This window comes from Corvus brachyrhynchos, unplaced genomic scaffold (assembly GCF_000691975.1).
Source record: "Corvus brachyrhynchos isolate BGI_N302 unplaced genomic scaffold, ASM69197v1 scaffold280, whole genome shotgun sequence".
Lineage (NCBI taxonomy): Eukaryota > Metazoa > Chordata > Aves > Passeriformes > Corvidae > Corvus > Corvus brachyrhynchos.
The window spans coordinates 1,056,749-1,070,927 of record NW_008236198.1 but is presented as its reverse complement, the minus strand read 5'-3'; the positions used below and the strand labels follow the sequence as shown (position 1 = coordinate 1,070,927).

At 47.7% G+C, this 14,179-nt stretch overlaps 2 protein-coding genes across 2 annotated transcripts in view; one reads left to right on the top strand and one right to left on the bottom strand.

Annotated features, from left to right (window-relative positions):
• Positions 1 to 500: 500 nt before the first annotated feature.
• Positions 501 to 12,438, top strand: SRSF11 (serine and arginine rich splicing factor 11; the record flags this gene model as incomplete). Its single annotated transcript, XM_017740625.1, has 11 exons — positions 501 to 852; positions 4,695 to 4,804; positions 6,012 to 6,104; positions 7,286 to 7,335; positions 7,634 to 7,761; positions 8,703 to 8,784; positions 9,060 to 9,191; positions 9,469 to 9,558; positions 10,098 to 10,193; positions 10,808 to 10,946; positions 11,050 to 12,438. Coding segments are annotated over 11 exons (1,467 nt in total), but the record flags the coding sequence as incomplete, so codon positions are not given.
• A 922-nt stretch (positions 12,439 to 13,360) lies between these two features.
• ANKRD13C (ankyrin repeat domain 13C) overlaps positions 13,361 to 14,179 on the bottom strand; it is a gene marked incomplete at its 5' end in the record, with an annotated part of 19,158 nt that continues 18,339 nt past the window's right edge. The window contains one exon of the mRNA XM_008640686.2: positions 13,361 to 14,179. This exon is cut by the window's right edge and continues 3,356 nt beyond it.

Here is a 14,179-nt window from a genome sequence, read left to right as displayed (position 1 = left end):
CCTGCTGAGGGACAGGCAGGAGCTCAGCACTGGGCATTCCTCAGGATGTGCGAGCATGATGAAGTTTAGTCTAAAAGCTGGTATGGAATTGGGTTGATAAATAAAACAGAATCCCAGACTGGTTTGGGTTGGGAGGGGGCTTAGAGCCCATCCAGTGCCACCCCCCGCCATTGCCAGGGACACCTTCCACCTCCCAGGGTGCTCCAAGCCCTGTCCAGCCTGGCCTTGGACACTTCAGGGATCCACAGCTTCTCTGGGAATTCTATTCCAGGGCCTCAGCACCCTCAGAGCCAGGATTTCCTTCCCAATATCCCATCTATCCCTGCCCTCTGTCAAGTTAAAGCCATCACCCCATGTCCTGCCCCTACGTGCCCTTGTCACGAGTCACAAAGATCCTGTAATTGTCACCCTCTTCATTTCACAATTTACCTTAATAAGCAATTTGGGGCCTAAAGCAGGGAGTGTGAAACGACAGGGTTTAACTGATACAGAATTGGTAACTTTTTATTTCAGCCAAGTTTTCCTCCCAGCCAGGGAGGAACTTGCATTTGGGTGGCCACTCATGGGTTTATAGCTCATCACAGAACTATTGCTCAGTTGCAAGTGATAACAGAGCTGATGTGCAGCTCCAAGTGAGGCAATGTAACAAATGGTGTCATTTTGGGGTTGGTCTGTGTGGTTTCCTGCTGTCCCTGAGTGCTGCCTCTGTCTCTTGCAGTGACTCCCCCTTGCCGGTGTCGTCGCGCGTGTGCTTTGTAAAGTTCCACGACCCCGACTCGGCCGTGGTGGCCCAGCACCTGACAAACACTGTGTTCGTTGACAGAGCCCTCATAGTCGTTCCCTATGCTGAAGGTTTGTAACTTGTTTGATGTTCTATGGGGCCACCCTTGGGTGGTGGTTGATTCCTGTCTAGTGCACAAAAATTAACAGTAGTCCAATGTCAAACACGTCAGAGACCGCCATTCTGAAACCCTTGGTATATTGCCTTTGGCCCCTGGATTTGATCCGTTTATTTACATAGTGACACCAAAGTGGAAAGTTTTGTGTGTCTTAAAAGTGTAGAATAATGACATTTTAGGCAGAATTCTATGCAAATTTTGCTCTGTGTCAGTCTCAATGAGACATTTTCCCAAACAGACTGTAATGCAAACAGGTCAATATTTTAAGGAAATTGTACCTTAATAATTGTTCGCCACTTTCACTCTCTTCATGAGAATGGTTTCTCCCTCCCCGAGAGTGCATGGGAGAGGAATTAACATTCCTTTGGGATATGCTGCCACTACATTTATTTGGGAACAGCCCCAAAAAAAGGCCCTCACTCTCCTTGTGGAGTCCAGTATACCAAGGGTTTGAATAATTACGGTTTAATTCAAAAGTGACAACTTCCAAGAGGTGCCACATGGGCACTGGTCCTAGTTTTTAATTCCAAGTTTTCTTGTTCATCCTTGATATATTTAATAGAATTTCACTAAATAATAAACTCTTCTCTCTGTTATTTGTGTGTGTGATTTTTGTAGTGGAGAAGGCAAATGCAAAGCCCTTCCAGATGACTGAAAAACAGTGGGTCCTCTGCAGCTACAGGGGATTCTAGCCATTAACTAAAGGCCAGCAAGCACTCAAGTCCCCAAGTGTTTTCCTGGTGTAACCACTTGTTAACTACATTTTCTCTTCTTCTTTTTATTTTTACATTTTAGGGTGTTACAGTAATTTGAAAGGCAATGAGCAGGGTTTTTGGAACTTACCTTAAAAGCAAAGTGCTGAGAAGACACCTCTTCTTACAGAAGTCTTATTAAACTCTTCTAGACTTGCTTTAGAAGTAACTGATTTCCATTGTACTTGTGCATTTCTTGATTTTCTTCTGGGAAAGATTGCATTTAATAAAATCTTGCAGATTAAGTCATACTACAGTGCTAAGTTTGGTACATGGCCTGGGTTCACACCTGTAATCTGTCACACTGGAGCTGTCTCTTGAGGCCTGGGGAGCTGTCTTATCTTATCTTTGTATTCCTTAAGCTTAAAAGATACGAAACTTAAACTTAAAAGATGTCCAACTTAATTCCTGGAGTGTAGGAATGTGCAGTGTGGCCTCTGATTGAGCCCTGCTGCTTCCTGAGGGCACAGAACCCCTTCTGTAATGGAGTTACTGCTCCTGCTGCCACTACTTGAGAATAGCAGAGCTGAAAGGCTTCTTGTCCCTGTGTGGGTATTAAACACAGCAACAGTCCAGTGAGATGGTGCTGCAATATTCTCCAAGGCCCATGGGAATAATGCCAGTGTTTAACTCTTCCTACAAGGATGAACCCACTTTTCTCTTTGTCAGTCTGACTTTGTCCACTGTGGATAAATCTGGCACACAGAGAAACCCACCCAGCAGCTTTGCTTCAGAAAATCAAATTATTAAAGTAGAATATTTTACTGGGCCTGTTAAGGAGTCACTCCTGGGCTGTACCTTGTGTTGTTTAACAGTTCAGAATTTAATGTCCTTGGCACATCACTAGAGAGATGTTCAGCCACTGAAGTACTGCCCCTGGGTTGATAATCCCATACTTCTGTCCCTGTGCTGGAGCACAGTTTTCCCCAGAAATTCAGCCTGCCAGGGTCCCAACTGAACAAGAAGCAGCATTTCCCCAACCCACAGTGCCACTGCTGATGTGCTTAAAGCCAGGCATGTGCTGAATGGGGCCCTCCTCTCTGGTTTCTGCTGTGCTAATGAACCTGTGTGATTATTGCCTGTCACTAAAGCAAATGTTTATTATCTGTTTAGTGCAATAATTCCCCCCCTGTCCCAAGTTTTAGCTCACACAGACACTTTGGTGTTGGCTGTTGCTTTGTGTTATAGAACTATACACAAAGGCTACGGTAAGGTTTAGTATTTGTCATTTTCTCTGGGCTAATTCCTAGATTTGGAAGGATCTCTTAAGGTTAAAGATGGCTGGGGGGGGTGTTTAGGTTCTTTGGTTAATGTTTGTTTCTTTTGTCTGTTTCTTTTTCTTTCATTTCTACACATTCATGCAGTATTTCATGGTTCTAACAAAGCAGCAGTAAAAAAAGCTCTTGAAGCATGAAAATTAACTGGTGAGGGGCCTCATTGCTTTTTTAAAATTGTAGTTTATTTAAATACTTTTTAAAGAAACAATTAGAGGATCAGATGCATGAATTTTTTTTTAATGGATGCAGATCTTCTATGAGGTGTCTCGAGCTAAGTCTGAGGATTTGTATTTAGATGCCAGAAATGTTGTAGTTGCACTGATTTGAAATGTTTAGCTGTAATTGATAAATATCCTCTTGAGACATAATTTTGCATGCCAAATGACCCCATAATCTCTCTGTAGGTATGTTGATATATTTATGCATTCCTCCCCTTTGCCTCCATGACCTTTTTCCCCTGTCCCTCCATAACTTTGGGTATCTAAAGTGCTGCCAGCTCAGTGCCACGAGCCAGATATCAGTGCTGTGTATTGTACATTTGTGTAGATTATCGGCACTTCTCAGTATAGGTGGGAGGAACCATTACCTTTATTTAACAGTGGTTTTTCTTTTTTGTTGTTGTGTTTTACAGTTCTTTTCCCTGGTTCAGCCTGAACTATATACCAGGCCCTGCTGAAAATACCACCCAACAGTTTTCTTCTGCAGCTTATCCAGTTTCTCTTAAGTGCCCTGTACATATTGTATGTTTTATGATGAGATGCAGTTTCTTAATATGTATTACAGAAACACTACTGGTATTTGCAAATATATAGTAAAATTGTTTTATTGAACTCTCATTTTGGGGGCTTGGGCACATTAACAAATTAATCCATCTGTATAGGGCTTTTGCTGTTGGATAGAGTAAAACTCCCTCCACAATTGTTTGTAGTAGGGCCCTGAGCACTCTGTGTGCAGAGCAGGCAGTGAAATAACCCCTGGTCTTAGCTGGCTGCAAGACTTTGGGCCACAAGTCCCCTCTGCCACGGCAGGTGGCAGCAGCATTGTTGGTACTCTAAGCTGGCACATATTGGAACAAATGCATTTTACTGCACAGGTAAGGAATGTGCCAGCATCCCTGTGTGTATCCCAGCCACAGACACACCCCCAGCATTCCCGGAGAGCCGCAGGGACCGCATTCCATGTGACACGTCAGCAAAAGCCCTACCAAAAACACCCATCCCTTCTCTTTAAGTTTGCCAAAATTTGTATGGTAGGTGTAAAAGAAAACATAGTGAACTGTACCATATTATTAACCCCTAAATCCAACTTTTTTTGTCTTGTGTATCTTGATTTTTCTGTGTGCTTTGTAGTGAAGCAGCCGACACGAGTCGTTGTTCATAAAACAGCTTTTGAAAGTTGAGAGCACTCTCACCCCTGGAGAACCGACTGTGCTTGCTTACGTTTGGTTCATGACTTAAAAATCGAGTACAGGTGATGAAACCTTGGCAGTGTTAACAACAAAGTAGTGTGTATTGTGCTATTTTTTTGCTCTAGAAACTTAACCTTTTGTAGAGAAAAAGGAACAGTCAAATTGTCACCCATTGAAGTTGCATTCTGACAAAAAAAGTTAATGCTAAATATTAATAGCCATCAAGCTTTGTATTTTAGCCAGCATAAGTACTTTCAACAAACTCAGGTGGTGTATCAGGGAGACTTTGCTGGGTGTATTTGTGTATTTGGTGCCTCTGGGCTGGGATGCACTCTAATGCCAGGCTGTTTCCCTGCAGGAGTCATTCCTGATGAGACTAAGGCTTTGTCTCTCTTGGCACCAGCTAATGCCGTGGCAGGGCTGCTGCCCGGGGGTGGCCTGCTGCCCACTCCCAACCCTCTCTCTCAGGTAGGCTGGGCAAACATTGGGTGGGTTCTGCTGCATTCCCACTTAGTTGCTGCTGTTTCTTTCAGGACTGATGTGCTAATGGCAATTCCTAGAGCATTTTATCAACCCTGATGGATTGGGACAGCTCTGATGTGAATCGGGGCGCAATAGTGACAAGTTGTTAGATGGGATATCCTTATTTCCCTATTCCCTTATTTCCTGGTATCTCAGGGCCTTGTTTGTTTGTCCTTCCATCCCTCTCACCCATTGTACTTCGCAGATGTGACAAGCGGTAGAGATCTCACAGATTTTAAATTCCTCGAGTCCAAGGAGCTGCCACGCTGTGAGATTCCCTTCATTAATCCTCCAGCTGAGGGCAAAATTGGAGCCTGGTTATGTGAACCTACAGGAATTCATGTGGAAGATGAACAGGGAGAACTGCACATTGTGGGAGAAGCTGGAGTCACAGCTCAGCTCTTGGCAGGGCACAGAATCAAAGGGCAAGAGGCAAATTAATCATAATAAAGCCTCATTAATTCTGCACTTCTCAAAACCACTTCAGCTCATGCTTAGCTGAAGGACCCCCTGGCCATGGAGCTGCTCAGGAGGGAAGAGCCTAAGTTTAACCTTTGAAACCCAGGGAAGAGGTTGGAAGAACCAGATACAACCCAAAAGATTTCATTCACTAAAAACTCTGCATGTAAGTTCTGGGAATGGTTCTTGAGCCACCTTAATTTCAGTTGTGTCTCTGAACCCCAGGCTGCTCCCAGCCCCTCCATGGTGGGATGTGTTTAACACATCCATTTTAGGGGAATGTGCTGCAGAGTCAGGTTTTCAAGCACATTTTGGAAGTGTGCCTCGGGTTTTGGTGTCTGTCTCCATCTCACTTGAAATGGCCCAAAATGAGCTGCTTTGGGGAGCCTTCTGCTCTCCCAGTAGCTTTTTAACCAAATTTGAGACATTTGCAGGGATGCAATATTGTTAAATTGCCTTTTAACATAAACCATGGCCATCTCAACCCTAAACTGAATTAGAAATGAGGTGATTTCCTCAGAAACTTATAATGAATTTCTCTTTCAGCACTGAAAAGTAACTTACTTTTAAACTATCCCTTCAATTTGCTGGAATGCTTTACTCCTTCACCTTTGTTTTCCCTGCCCCCTGGGCTGCAGAGGGAAATGCTGACACACTGACTGGTTTTTGTCACTAACTGCTGTCTCTGTCACAGATTGGTGCTGTCCCTTTAGCTGCTTTAGGAGCTCCTGCTCTCGACCCTGCCCTTGCTGCTCTTGGGCTTCCTGGAGCAAACCTGAACTCCCAGGTACATTCTCATTCCAAAACACCCTTCATTGTCCCCTCCTTTCCTGCTTGAAGAGTGGCTTTCATTTGTATCAGTTCACAGCCACTGCCTGGCAACTCCAGGGATTGGTTTCTGCTTGGGAAAAAGAAAATCCCCTTGAATATCAAATTAGATGTTGGCAGGGGCCAAGGTATAATTTGGGAATAGCAATGAAATATTTCAAATATGTGTCATTATCAGGCCATGAACCTGCCTTGTTCTTCAAGTAAAAAGTAGTTTGACTTTTTAATTTTGTAGGTGTCAAAAATGTGAGGAAACTTTATTAGGTTGTGAAGCTGAATAAAAAAGGCTTTTAAGTACTGAGTAATAGACAACTGAGTATATTTGTATCAATAAAAGTGTATCAATATATTGAACATTCTATATATTTATAAATAAAATACTTAAGAGGTAAGAACCAAATACTGTTTTACAGCAACAAGAAGTAGCAATAATTTAATGCATTTCTAATGCCATAATTAAAAAATTTTTTATGTATTCCATTGGAAGAACAAGCAAATGATGGTGAAAATTAAATAACAAATGGAAATAAAACATTTTAAAGGCAAATTAGAAAAATGTAAATTTGGGGTGATGGAGGATTTTTGTACATTAAACCAGCAGATTGTAACAACCATTTCAAAAATGAAACTTTGGGTTCATTGTAAAAAAAATGAGTGAGGATTAAACATTTTCTTAGTACTACCTCACTGGTACAGGAAGTGACTGATCATCATAATACCTGGATTCTCCTAAGAGCTGTAAAATAGATTTTTCCTGGAATTTTTAGATGTTTATAAGTTGGCCTTGAGGCCTTCAGCGGACAGACAGCTTAGAGAGAGCTCTGTTCTCTTGCAGTAACAGAAGGAACCTGTGCACAGAGTTACTAATACACAATTATCCATACAAACACATCCCAGAAGGGCTTTTTATCCGTTTGTGGTTTTATTCCTGATTCTCTCCAGGGCAGGGCTGGGTTTGGCTGCTGTGGAAAGCACAGCCCCAGTCACACCCAGCCCCAGTCACACCAGCCCAGTGTGGCCTTTCCTCTTTGCTGGGAGCGTTCTGGTCTGGTTTTCCAGCTGGGAGGGGACATTCCCAGGAAAGTTCTCTTGAGCTCACACATCTCCCAGCCTGGTTTTAACTTTGTTTTTCCCTTACAGTCTCTCGCAGCAGATCAGCTCCTAAAACTGATGAGCACAGTGGATCCAAAGTAAGCACCAGTGTTCCCAAACACTTGTATTGCACTGCTGGGGAATATCCGTGGGGATTCAGTGCCCAATCCCTCTCCTGCTGGAGCTGATGCCAGCTTGGAAGGGCCTTGGAGCACCCTGGGCTAGGGAAGGTGTCCCTGCCCATGGCAGGGGGTGGGATGAGATGGGCTTTAATGTCCCTCCAAACCCAAACCATTCCAGGATTCCCTGATCCTCTGAACTGGCTCAGTCTGACAATGCAGACCTGCATCCGTTGGATTCCTCAGGCCTGAATTTCTGGAATTTTGTGTTGACCAGGTTGAACCATGTGGCTGCAGGTCTTGTGTCCCCCAGTCTGAAATCAGATACCTCCAGTAAAGAAATAGAAGAGGCCATGAAGAGAGTCCGAGAAGCACAGTCCTTAATTTCTGCTGCTATAGAGCCAGGTAATTCCAGCCTGGAATGAGCCATTCCAGCCAGGATGGAGCTTGGATACAGCACATGATAAAAGCTGATGGTCTGCAGAGTACTGCCTTAATGTCTGTGGTCTGCAGGGAATCCATTTCTTAGGCTTTTAATCATCCTGCAGTGGATGCTCCATGTGTCCTGCAGAAATGGGCTGGAATTAATCTGTTGTTTTTCCCAAAATTCGCTGGTTTGAAGGCTGTAAAACACCCAAGCTTCCCTGAGGGAAGTGCCTGCTGCTGTCTCAGGTTCCAAGGGAACATGGATTTCCTGGCCTCACCACTTGGCACCCTGCTGATGCTTCTCAGGGATGCTTTCCTTTATCTTCATTCCTGATCTGGACAAGTTTGTAAATGATTCTCTTTTTGGAGCTTCCTTCAGCAGGTTGGATTTTAGAACAAGCTCCAGCAGCTCCCACAAATGTCAGAGCCACCAAATCTGAGAGGCAGGAACTTGAACCCTGAAAACACAGAATATTCATCAGTTTTGCAGCCTCCTGATGATTTCTAGGAAAGAGCAGAGCTCCTGCTCTTGTTCTTGCTTTGCTTGAGGCTCTTTAGTGGGAAATTCAAAACAATCATTTGAGAGCTTCTTCAGCCCCTCACAAAACGGCAGATTCTGGGATTTTCACAGGGTTTTCCATTGCCCTGCAGCCATCAGCTTTTCACTGACTCAAATGAAGTTTTTTTCTGAATTTTGACTTCTCCAGTTTTGCATAAAGCTGTTACTTGATGTCACAAACTTGTCCCTGTCTGTTGGTTCTGTCGTCTTGTGAAGAGAACGATAGATGGATGAGCCTTGATTTCAAATGGCAAAATCAGGTTGATTTAGATCTGTTTCATGAAGCTCCAGGTCCTTTCCTTTAGAAAATCCTTATGAATACTAAAAGCCATTGGTTTTTCTTCTGCTTTTCCCTTTTCAGACAAAAAAGATGAAAAACGAAGACATTCAAGGTCGAGGTCGCGCTCGAGGAGGAGGAGGACACCTTCCTCATCCAGACACAGGTGACTGAGCAGTTCCTTGAAAACACCTCCCAAACAGCTGGAACAATTCCTGCAAAAATCATTCTTGGAAGGGACACTTGGGTTTGATTTAGTGCTCTAAAGATCTGTTGACATTTTGGTATCACCAGAGCCCCTGGGCAGGGCAAGGGGAGCAGGGAGAGCTGTGGATGGAGGCTTGTGTTGCGTTTCTGGGGTTTCCTTCGCCCCGAGCAGCTGGGCTGGGAACATCTCACAGTGTCCTTTGTGTGACTCCTGTGTTGGTGTGTCCCTGGCAGACGCTCCAGGAGCAGATCAAGGAGAAGGTCCCATTCCAAATCCAGAAGCAGGAGGCGATCCAAAAGTCCGAGGAGAAGGAGATCTCATTCCAGAGAGAGGAGCAGGAGGTCTCGGAGCACATCCAAAACCAGGTACTGGCTCCAGGGAATCCAGTCCTGAGCAGGGCAGGGATTGTCCCCTGTGCTGGCACTGCTGGGCCCCTCCAGGGCTGCCTCCAGCTCTGGGCATCAGTCCAGGGAGGACATGGAGGGGCTGGAGCATGTCCAGGGAAGGAAACAGAGCTCCTGGGGGGCTCAGCCTGGGGAGCCCCCCCTGTCCTTCCCAGCTTCCCGTTCCTTTCCCTGTACAGCAGATTAGGAAGTGCTGTTGGATGGTTTGAAAACGACTTAATCTCTTTTCTACTAAAAGGGATAAGAAGAAGGAAGAGAAAGAAAAGAAACGTTCTAAAACTCCCCCCAAAAGCTACAGCACAACCAGAAGATCCAGAAGCACAAGCAGGTACAGAAATGGGATTTTTCTTGGTCTCTGTTCCCAGCAGGGTTTTGATCCACTTCAATATTAAATAGAAAAAAATGGTCTTTGATAGAGCAGCCAGTCTGTGGAAGGTGTCCCTGCCCATGGCAGGGTGGGAGGAGCTGGGCTTTGAGATCCCTTCCAACCCAAACGATGCCTGGCTCCCATTGGATCATGATTCCAATGTGGATGTATCTGGTACAGGCACAGCAGCACCTGTACCACCTGTGTCTGTTAAGATACTTTAATTTTCCTGCAGTGTTTGAGGTAAATTCTTTGGGCTTAGAACAGTTTCTCCTTGCTCTGTGTCAGAGTTGGATGTTCACTGCCTTTCACTCTTCCTGATTCAGGGAATAAATCCAGGCAAAAGTGTTCCCTCTTTTTTAAAAAAACTTCCAAATTTAACTTGCAGTTTTAACAGCTCTCTAGTACCCTGTGAGCAGGGCTGGGATTGGAATTAGGGATGCATTTGTAGCTTTAAAGAAATAAGCACTGATTTCCAAAGCTGCTGTCCCTCCCTGCAGAGAACGGCGGCGCAGGCGGAGCCGGAGCGGGACACGGTCCCCGAAAAAGCCCAGGTCTCCCAAACGGAAAATGTCCCGGTCCCCGTCACCCAGAAGGTCAGGGAAACACTGGGCTGGAAAAAACGGTGTCTGGGTGGGAAACTCCCAAACTGTGACCTACAGGGAAGCTCCCAGGGGATTCTGTCTGGGGGGGATCTCTGCTGCTTTCACGGAGCTGCTCTGGGGTTGGCTGGGAGCTCCAAGGGTCAGGTGTTCTCGGGGTGGTTGGAGTAGGACATGGCATAGTTCCCAGTCCCTTTGGCTCTGCACAGTAGGAATCAACTGATTTTGGGTGGCCTGGGCATTCTGGGAGCCTATCCCAGGATGGGGAGCTCAAGGTGCTCCTCTGGAAAACACTGGAGCATCGCTGCTCTTACTGTCCAGGATTTGGACTCCGTGATGCCTTTGGGGCCTTTCAGCTCAGGAGATCCCATGGTTCTGTTTGCCACAGCATTTCTCAGCCTTGGCTTTGTGGTGCTGTGCTTGAGCCAGAGCTGAGAAACTGGGATTTGGGCTATTTCCTGAAAGCAGAGGCTGTTCCCTACTTGTACTCTGCCATTTTCCTTTGGGTTTGTTGTGAGCTGTGGGTACACAAACCCTCTGGACACAGTTCCAGCCATGGAACAGGGTGGTGGTGCTGGGCTTCATCCTCTCCCTGCTGATCCTCATAGGCATAAAAAGGAAAAGAAGAAGGATAAAGACAAGGAGAGGAGCAGAGACGAGAGGGAGCGGTCAACGAGCAAGAAAAAGAAGAGCAAAGACAAGGAGAAGGATCGAGACCGGAAATCCGAGAGTGACAAGGATGTGAAAGTATGTTCCAGAAACCCCTGGAGCTGCTCCCAGCCCTGCCCCACATCCCCCCCGACCCTGTCCTGGGGGAGGTGCTAACGTGTCCCTTTCCCTGGCAAAGCAGGTCACAAGGGACTACGATGAGGAGGAACAGGGCTACGACAGTGAGAAGGAGAAGAAGGAGGAGAAGAAGGTGGCGGATGCTCCCTCTCCCAAAGGGAAGGAGCCCGGAGCCGAGAAGGGCAGTGGGGATCCGGGCAGGGAATCCAAGGTGAACGGGGACGACCACCACGAGGAGGACATGGACATGAGCGACTGAGCCTGCCCACAGCCCCTCCACAGTGTGATCCTTTATGCTGTACTTGTTAATCCTCAACCTAGATGTATCCAGCTCCGAGCTCTCCATGGTCTGTCCATCCCAATACTAACTCACACCCAAAGCTTGAGACAGGGACCCCCTGCTCCAGGGACCCGCTGGGGCCGGGCCAGGCCGCACGTCCCTCCCCCAGCACGGGCTGGGCCACCCCTTCCTCCCTCCCTCCCTCCCTGCTTCCCTCCCTCCGGAGTGTCCTGGGCTGAGCCAGCAGGGCCCAGCAGTGTGGGAATGCCCCGGGAGCGTGGCACAACTGCCCTGTCCTGCCACAGCAATGTGGGAATGTCCCAGGAGTGGGGGGAGTGTGGCACAGCCCCCCTGTCCTGTGGGAATGCCCCAGGAGTGTGGCACAGCCCCCCTGTCCCGTGGGAATGCCCCAGGAGTGTGGCACAGCCTTCCTGTCCCATGGGAATGCCCTGGGAGTGTGGGGAGTGTGGCACAGCCCCCCTGTCCTGTGGGAATGCCCTGGGAGTGTGACACAGCCCCCCCGTCCTACAGCCACCGAGGGGCTGCCAGGGCCTCCCGGACACACTGGAATTGGCCTTGGATCGCACCAGCTCTTCACGCTCTTGGCTTTAGTTCTGGTTTTAAGCCACATGCTGGGTTTGATTGGGTTTGGTTTCCCAGTGGGTTTTGGTTGGCTTTGCCCGGGGTTCAGTGCCCCGACATTCCTGAGGGCTCTCTCTCCACCGTGTCCCTTCCGCTCCGTCCGGGGCGAGCTGGAACGGGCTGACCTCGGGAAGGGGAATCCTGCCCATGTCCGGCGAGGGAGGTTGGGGGAGCAGCTTCACCCAGGGCTGGGGGCTCAGGAGCTCACCCGCTGCAGCAGGGAGTGCATTTTAAAATGACCTTGGTCTGTTTTTAAAGCAAGTCCATTGACAATGTACTTTTTACTTGATCTCAAGTTGTACAAACAGATGAATTTGTGTTCCTGTCCCGGCCGTTCCCTCCCTCCCGCACTCGGTGATCCCATGGTATTTGCAGAGTAGTTACCCAAAGCTGTTCCTTAGTTCCAGCAGCTCCAGAGCTTTTACTTTTGTGCAGGTAAAGAGACAAAAGTAGCCGACAGTCTGTGCCATGTCGATGTACAGTTTCGGAAAATGTTTTACAAAACTTTGATAATAAAACCCTGAAACTTCAGCTCCTCTTCCTACAAAACTGGTGGGTTTTATTTCCCTGTCACAGTGAAGGAGGAGTTATTTTACTTTTGGGGAGGAAATGGGTTAAAATGGGAATGTGGAGGTTTATGGGACCGCTGAGAAGGATGTGGGAGCGCTGGTGGATGAAAAGCAAGAGAAGGCTCTGGGGAGACCTGATAGTCCCTTGCAGGGCCTAAAGGGGTTCCAGAAGAGCTGCAGAGGGACTGGGGACAAGGCATGGAGGGACAGGACACAGGGAATGGCTTCCCAGTGCCAGAGGGCAGGGATAGGAGCCTGGCAGGGATCAGTTGGAGCAGCCTCAGGACCACAGCTGCAGTTACAGAAATCTTTAACTGGGAATGGTTGAAGCCCTTCCTGGAAGTTTTCCTGCCCCTTTTTGAAATCAGCAAATCTGTACCTACAGAGGGAGGCCCTGCTCACTCTGAGCTCAGGGGCTGATGCTGGGGGCAGGAGCGGAAGGCTCAGTTTAAAAACCAAAAACAGCAAGCCCAATCCCTCCAAAGCCCCCAAAAAAAGCCCCCAGCCCTCCCTCAAAAAAACCAAGAGCCCGAACCCAAAAACCCCAATCAATCTCCCTCAACAACCAAAAGAAAACACAAAACCAAAAATCCCCTCAAACCCCCCAACCTTGTGCCAGGCCAAAGCCTCTGTGGACATCCCAGGCTTTGTTCTCCATCCCCCAGAACTGTCCCGTCCTGCAATCCGAGGGAGCCCATTCCTGGATGGAGGAGGTGAAATCTCTGGAAGGACTGGAAGCAGCTCAGTGAATTTCAGGCTCTTTTTCCCCCCTCCCTCCCGGGCAGCTGTTCCCAACAGCTCCCTCAGCTCCAGGTGAGGCCGGGAGCTGCTCCCCCTCTCCTTTCCCCATAAAACCTGGCATTCACAGAGGGCCGAGAAGAGGCTGTAATGAAAATGCAGGATTTTATTTAAAAAACGACCAAGAAAATGCCCTTGCAGAACGCAGCAGCAGGAGCTCATTCCCTCCCCTCCGATCCCGCTCCGGACGCGCGGCCACAGCAGAGCCGAGTCCCGGGAAGCGCCGGGACAGGAGAGGGAAGCCTGGATTGCACAGGTGGAGCAGTTTCCGAATCCAACAGCATAGTTTGGTCTTTATTCTAACAATGATACAACCCAAAGTGACTATGAGTGAAGGGAAGAGAAAAACAGGGAGCAGACGACAGGAAAACGCAAGAGGCAACTCGTTTTCCACAGGAGTTACAAATTGTCAGGAAAAGTGAAACTGCAGCATTACAGGAACTGGTTAATCCGGATTAAATAACGCAGTTCTCCTGGTGGGAATTACAACTCAGGAGCAGAGACAGTAAAATAACAGAGGGTTGCTGGGAATATCAACAGAACACGGTGGGATTCCAGCACAAACACATCCGGGGGTGACGAACGGATTCAACGCAGGAATCGGGAATTGCAGTGGTGGGAGTGCAGTGGCCGGACAGCAGCTCCGGGAGAGGAAAACCAGGGAGTTCCCTTTGCCACAGGACAGAGCAGGAGTTTGGAAGACCAGAGGAACAGTTTGGTTCAGAAACAACCCGCGGGATCCTTCCACAGCGAGGTCGGAATTGGGTTGAGCAAAATTCCTGGTTGTCTTTTAAGAGCCATAAAAAACCTCAGGAAAAAGATGTGGTGGGAGGGGAGCCCCAGCCCGGGCAGCCCCGACCCCCAGGAGCAGCGGGATGTGATTCCCACCCACCCTGTTCCAGCTC